We start from the raw sequence: 6,964 nt of genomic DNA on the forward strand, positions 1-6,964 counted from the left end.
CCCCCCCCGTCCCCCGCCCCAGGAACACTTCATCAAGGGCCTGGGGCTGGTAGGCACCATCTGGGAATCGGAGGTGCACATCGGTGGGCTTAGGGTCCTCAACAACCTTCCACTGGCTGAATTCGTGCACCCCCAGCTGCCACGGGGGATGCCTGCCTTGATGGAGATTCTTCAGTCAGAATATCACATGGGACAGGGGCCTCAAGAACATGGCCCAGGGCCTGCCCTCCTGACCAGGTCTGGGACAGGATCTAGAGGAGGGGGTCTCAACCTTCCTAATAATGCCGCGACCCTTTAATACAGTTCCTCATGATGTGGTGACCCCCAACCATAAAATTATTTTTGTTGCTACTTCATAACTGTAATTTTGCTACTGTTATGAATCGTAATGTAAATATCTGATATGCAGGATGTATTTTCATTGTTACAAATGGAACATAATTAAAGCATAGTGATTAGTCACAAAAACAATATGTAATTATATATGTGTTTTCCGATGGTCTTAGGCGACCCCTGTGAAAGCGTCGTTCGACCCCCAAAGGGGTCGCGACCCACAGGTTGAGAACCGCTGATCCAGAGGGAGGAGAAGAGACCGTGTCTTCTCTGCTCAGGCCCAGACTCACCTGCCTTCTCATGTTTTACTATTTCCTTCATTTAGGTGCAAGCCATACGACTGCTGAGCCACCTGGCACAGAAGAATGACCTTCTCTATGATATTCTCAACTGCCAGGTGAGAAAGGCAGTGATGAGGGGCTGATGGATGCCAACTCGGATACTGGGGAAGGAAGAATTCTCCAGACAGACTTCGCCCTGACAAGACTGGTGTTCCTCTTCCTGCCTGTGCGCTAGGCACACTGAAGATCACTCCCTTCTCCGTCCTCCCAAAAGAATCAGAATCAGTTCTGTTGGGAGGAGGTTCTCCTCTGAGGGGCTTTCTAAACTGAGAATGAGGAACACAGGTGACAAAACAGAAGTTGATGTAGTTACTTTAATATTAGGGAAGAGTTACTTATAACAAAAACCATTATTAGGAATAGATAAGGTCACCACCATAATAATGGTTCAGGGGGCTAAAGCAACTCTAAATTTATTTATTTATTTATTTAAATATATTTTATTAATTTTTTACAGAGAGGAAGGGAGAGAGATAGAGAGTTCGAAACATCAATGAGCAAGAAACATCGATCAGCTGCCTCCTGCACACCCCCTACTGAGGATGTGCCCGCAGCCAAGGTACATGCCCTTGATAGGGAATTGAACCTGGGAACCTTCAGTCCCCAGGCCGACGCTCTACCCACTGAACCAAGCCGGTTAGGGTGCAACTCTAAATTTAGATGAACCTAATAACATAATCTCAAAATATAGTGGCAAAACTTGATAGAATTACAAAGAAACAAAATTTCTCTCTTTTTTTTTTCAGTTTTGTTGAGGTATAATTGACAAATAAACCTGTAAGATAGTTAAAGTATACAGTGTGGTGATTAACATGTATGCATTGTGAAGGATTCCCACCCATCACCTCACATCTACTTTTGGGGAGGAAGGAGTGGTGAGAACATTTAAGTTCTAATCTCTTAGCAAATTTCAATTGTATAATACAGTGTTATCCACTATAGTCAACATGTTTTACATAAAGCCTCAGACCTCTTTTACCAACCGCTCCCTACTTCCCTTCCTCCAACCCCTGACAACCATTTGTCTCTGTTTCTATGACTTTCTTTTTTTTAAAATCTTTATTGTTGAGAGTATTACAGATGTTCCCCCTTTTTCCCCCATCACCCCACTCCACCTGGTTCCTGCCCCACCCCAGGCCTTCACCACCCTACTGTCTATGTTCTTAGGTAAGAACTTTAATTTCTTCCCTCCACCCCCACCCCCTTCCCTCTGAGATTCGTCAGTCTGTTCCATGCTTCCATGCCTCTGATTCTGTTTATTCACCAGTTTCTTTTGTTCATTAGATTTCTTGTTTGCTTTTTATTTTTAGATTTGATTGTTGATAGATATGTATTTGTTGCCATTTTATTGTTCATATTTTTTATCTCTTCCCCCTCCCCCTCCTCTTTCTCCTCTCCCTCCTTCTTCTTCAATAACACCCTTCAACATTTCATGTAATACTGGTTTGGTGGTGATGAGCTCCTTTAGCTTTTTCTGTGAAGCTCTTTATCTGAACCTCAATTCTAAATGATAGCTTTGCTGGGTAGAGTAATATTGGTTGTAGGTCCTTGCTATTCATCACTTTGAATATTTCTTGACACTCCCTTCTGGCCTGTAAAGTCTCTGTTGAGAAATCAGCTGACAGTCATATGGGTGCTCCCTTGTAGGTAACTAACTGTTTTTCTCTTGCTGCTTTTAAGATTCTCTCTTTGTCTTTAACCCTTAGCATTTTAATTATGATGTGTCTTGGTGTGGGCCTCTTTGGGTTTCTCTTGTTTGGGACTCTCTGCACTTGCTGGACTTGTAAGTCTGCTTCTTTCACAGGGATGGGAAGTTTTCTGTCATTATTTCTTCAAATAGGTTTTTAATACCTTGCTCTCTCTCGCTTCCTTCCGGCACCCCCATGATGTGAATGTTGGTATGCTTGAAGTTGCCCCAGAGGCTACCTACAGTTTCTTCATATTTTTGGATTCTTTTTTCTTTTTGCTCTTCTGGTTGGGTGTTTGTTGCTTCCTCATATTCCAAACCATTGATTTGGTTCTCGGAATCTTTTACTCTACTGTTGAATCACTGTAAATTGTTCTTTATTTCGGTTAGTGTATGCTTCGTTTCTGACTGGTTCTTTTCCATGTCTTTGACATTCTCACTAAGATCCTTGAAAGTCTCATGAAGATCCTTGAGTAACCTTATAACTATGGTTTTGAACTCTGTATCCAGTAGTGTGCTTGCTTCTATTTCTTTCATTTGTGACATGTTTCTTTGTCTCCCCATTTTGGGTGCTTCCCTGTGTTTGTTTCTATATATTAGGTAGAGAGAGCTAGTATGTCTCCTGGAATTGGTAGAGTGGCCTTGGGTATTAGGTGTGCTGTAGGGCCCAGTGGCTCAACTTCCCAGTCACCTGACCTGGGGACTCTAGGTGCACCTCTGTGTGGGCTGTGTGCACAGTCTTGTAGTTGAGCCTTGATTGCTGTTGGCATCTCTGGGAGCAGTTGACCTCCAGGCCAACTGGCTGTGAGGACAAGCTGTGACTACCGTGGGAGCACTGCTGTGCAGGAGACGAGACCCAGCTGTGAAGAAGGCAGGCTGGTGCTAGTGCTTGGTCTTGGGCCTTTTATTGATAGGTTTGGGGCATGCTGTCACCAGTTGCAGCTTGTTTGAGAGATTTTAGCAAAGTCTGAAACCTGAGCCAGGACAGGCCATTCATATGGAAAAGCTGCTGCAAACAGCTTGGGTGGGGCTGCAAATTGGATGGGGTGGGGTCTCAGGGAATCCCCAGGGTGGAGCAAACAGTGTGAAGCAAGCTGATGGAAACTCAGATATGGCTGCCAGTCAGCCCTGTGACAGGGAAGGTCCCAGCACAAGAACAATGACCCTTGTGAGCACTCCCATCTGGGAGAAAGCCGCCCTCGAGTTCCTGCCCCGATGCCAGACTATCCAGTTCCTCCCCGTATGTGTCTGGGTCCCCTGGCGCTGGAGCTCAGAAGAAGTGGGACAGTTTAAGTCAGTGGTTCTCAACTTTGGCTGCACATTAGAATCACCTGGGAATCTTTTTAAAATCCTGATTTCTGGGCCTCATTCCGGAGGATGAGGTTCTCTAAGGTTGAGAACCACTGGTTTAAGTTTGTGTACAGGCCCTTTAAGAGGAATACCTGGGACTCCAGCAGCTTACGTGTCACTCAGCCACAATACCCACCAGTTTTTACAGCCTGAAGTTACAGGGACTTCCCTTCTCAGCTCTGGAACTCTGGGTTGGGGGGCTGGTGTGGGGCTGGGACCCCCTGCTTCTCATGGGCAGTCTCTGCAGAGACGATCTTCCTCCCGACTGAAAAAACAGCCCTATGGGTGCGGGACTAGTCCATTCAGTGCCTCCACCCCTCCTACCAGTCTCAATGTGCTATCTTCTTTACTTCTCTAGTAGTAGGACTTCCATTTAGCCAGCTTTCAGGCAGTTCCGCACAATGGTGGTTTTGTATTTTAGTTGAAATTTTGATGTGGTTGTAGGAGGCGGTGAGTACAGGTGGTTACCTATGCTGCCATCTTGGTTCCTCTTCCTGACTTATCTTTTTTGAAAGATTCCACATAAAAATAAACGTGATGCCATGTATTGTTTGTCTTTCTCTGTCTGGTTTATCCCACTTAGTATAATGTCCTCAAGGTCCATCCATGATGTCACAAATTAGCAGGATTTCCTTCTTCCTCACAGCTGAATAATTATAAAGAAAAATTGACAAATCTACTACCACAGTGGAAGACTTGGAAGATTGCACTCTTTCAGCAATTAATAGATAAAATCCTAAAACCAGTTAAGGCAGTGGTTCTCAACCTTCCTAATGCCGCGACCCTTTAATACAGTTCCTCATGTTGTGGTGACCCCCAACCATAAAATTATTTTCGTTGCTACTTCATAACTATAATTTTGCTACTGTTATGAATCGTAATGTAAATATCTGATATGCAGGATGTATTTTCATTGTTACAAATTGAACATAATTAAAGCATAGTGATTAATCACAAAAACAATATGTAATTAGATATGCGTTTTCCGATGGTCTTAGGCAACCCCTGTGAAAGGGTCATTCGACCCCCAAAGGGGTCGCGACCCACAGGTTAGAACCACTGAGTTAAGGGTATACTTGCTGAGAATAACACAAACCAGCTTGAGACATACTCAGAACACTGAGTATTAGACATACTCAGAACACTCTATAATTAGTAAATGCACATTCCTCTCAAACACACAAAACATTTATAAAAATTAACCACACATTAAACCTTAAAGTTTGTCATGACATATTTCCTAGAATTAATGTTATTACCAAATAACTCATGTTTTATGACCACAAGGTAATTATGTTAGAGAACTAGAAGCCCGGTGCACAGATTCGTGCATGAGTGGGGTCCCTCTCACAATCTGGGACCCCTGGGGGATGTAGCAGCACCAAAGCAGCAGTCTCATTCTGGCTCCACCGCTGCCCGGCTTCTCTCTGAGTGGTGCTCCCACTGTGGGAGTGCTCTGACGACCAGGGGACAGCTCCTGTGTTGAGCGTCTGCCCCCTTGTGGTCAGTGTGTGTCATAGCGACTGGTCCTCCGGTTGTTTGGCCGTAATGGTCGCTTAGGCTTTTATATTTATAGATGATAATGAAAAGAAAATTAAAATGCTCCCATACAGTGGACTCTGAAATTAGGTATATTGGGGAGTTGAGGCGATGGGAAGATGGAAGAACTTTAGGAGTTGTCTTGGATTTCATTGCCATCCTCTCTTCATCCCTATCACAGGTGCACACCAACTTTCTGAACCTGTTCCAGGTCAAACAGCCAGGGAGTCTGCTGTTCGAGGTACTGGTGTTTGCCGAGCGGCTGAGTGAGGGCCGGAACACGCCACACTACCGTGCCGTGAAATGGCATTACAACGAACAGTCTCTGCATGAAGCTCTCTTTGGGGAAAAGTCACGACTGGCAGACCGGCTGCTCGCCCTGGTCATCCACCCGGAGGAGGAGGTTCAGATCCAGGCCTGCAAGGTCATAGTCAGCCTGCAGTGCCCCCAGGACATAAGAGGGCGGTCCTCTTCCTGCATGACTGGTCATCCCTGCTTTAATGGTGGGGAATAAAAGTAAGGAGAGCCAATAAATGAGTATGGGAGAGACGCTTGAGGAGCAGTGTCTGTCCAGGGCCTCCAGGGCTGGTGGAGATTTCATCCAGCTTAGCCCATGCCTCAGAGCATGACAAAGGCTGGGCCCACCTCCCCGCACACATCCCCACTTCCCTGTTTGGGGGACAGACTCCCTTTCCTCTTGCTGCTTTTCAAGTTGCAGTGTGGAGCCAGTGCTTCCAGGGAGTTCTGGGAGAAGGCAGGCTTGGGGACTGAGGCCAAAGATAATCAACAACAGATAGTATAACATTGGATTACTCAGGATGGGCGAGGTTCTGCTGCAGTAACAAACGACCTCCAAATTTTAGCAGCTTAAAAAGGATCAGGGTTATTTCTTATTCACACTCTGTGTCCATGGGTGGGGGGTAGGGGGTGAGTGGAAGGGCAGGCGAATGTTTTAAACCATCTTCTCTCAGGGGCAGGCTGAGGGAGGCTCTTCATTGTGTTTCTGCAACTCCTACTAGAGAAGGCAAAGGAAGGGTGACAGTGATCACTGGCTCTTAAAAGTTCAACCACACCCCACTGCTGTGGCTCAGTGGTTGAGCATCATCCTAAGAACCAGGAGGTCACGTTCAATTCCTGGTCAGGGCACATGCCCAGGTTGTGGGCTCAATCCCCAGTGCGGGGCGTGCAGGAGGCAGCCAATCAATGATTCTCTCTCATCATTGATGTTTCTGTCTCTCCCTCTCCCTTCCCCTCTGAAATCAATAAAAAAAAACTAAAAAAAAAGAATATAGTAATAGTACTTATCTTGTGAAGCTGTTGGGAAGATTCTTTGGGGATTATCTGAGTTAATGAATATCAGGCGCAGAGTTGTGCCTGAAGAGGTGTTCATCAAAGATGGGCTCTGAGGAGCTAGGAAATGCTCGTTGAGAAAATGAAAGATTAGCGTGGAAAGGCCCTTGGAGAGCGCCGAGTCCGATGTCTCTCCAGTCTCTTTGGGTAACAGGCACCAGAGAGTCCCAGCGTCCCCTGCGAAGCGCCCTGAAACACTGCAGGAAGCAGAGGGCATGTGTAATATACACCCACACCGTGAAGTCTCCGTAACAGGGAGACTGCCGGAGCGCGGTGGCCACCCAGTCAGGTTTGCCCCTGCACGGCATTGCCCACTCTGCATTCCCTGTGTTATCTGTGGTCCCTTCCCGGCAAGCACACGGTG

The 6,964-nt window shown here is 46.1% G+C and overlaps 1 protein-coding gene across 3 annotated transcripts in view; it reads left to right on the forward strand.

The window, feature by feature from the left end:
* Positions 1 to 6,399, forward strand: part of ARMC12 (armadillo repeat containing 12) — a 15,070-nt gene extending 8,671 nt beyond the window's left edge. For 2 of the 3 annotated variants that reach the window (XM_023764784.1, XM_023764785.1), the window contains exons 4-6: positions 23 to 194; positions 657 to 730; positions 5,432 to 6,399. In XM_023764784.1, coding sequence (XP_023620552.1) covers positions 23 to 194; positions 657 to 730; positions 5,432 to 5,764 — 579 coding nt within the window. In that variant the 3' untranslated portion in view covers positions 5,765 to 6,399. The remainder of the gene's footprint in view (positions 1 to 22; positions 195 to 656; positions 731 to 5,431) is intronic. The other variant, XM_023764786.1, reaches the window with a different exon arrangement.
* The last annotated feature ends 565 nt before the right edge of the window (positions 6,400 to 6,964 follow it).

The sequence above is a fragment of the Myotis lucifugus genome, unplaced genomic scaffold (genome assembly GCF_000147115.1).
Source record: "Myotis lucifugus unplaced genomic scaffold, Myoluc2.0 scaffold_347, whole genome shotgun sequence".
In the NCBI taxonomy this organism is placed as follows: Eukaryota; Metazoa; Chordata; class Mammalia; order Chiroptera; family Vespertilionidae; genus Myotis; species Myotis lucifugus.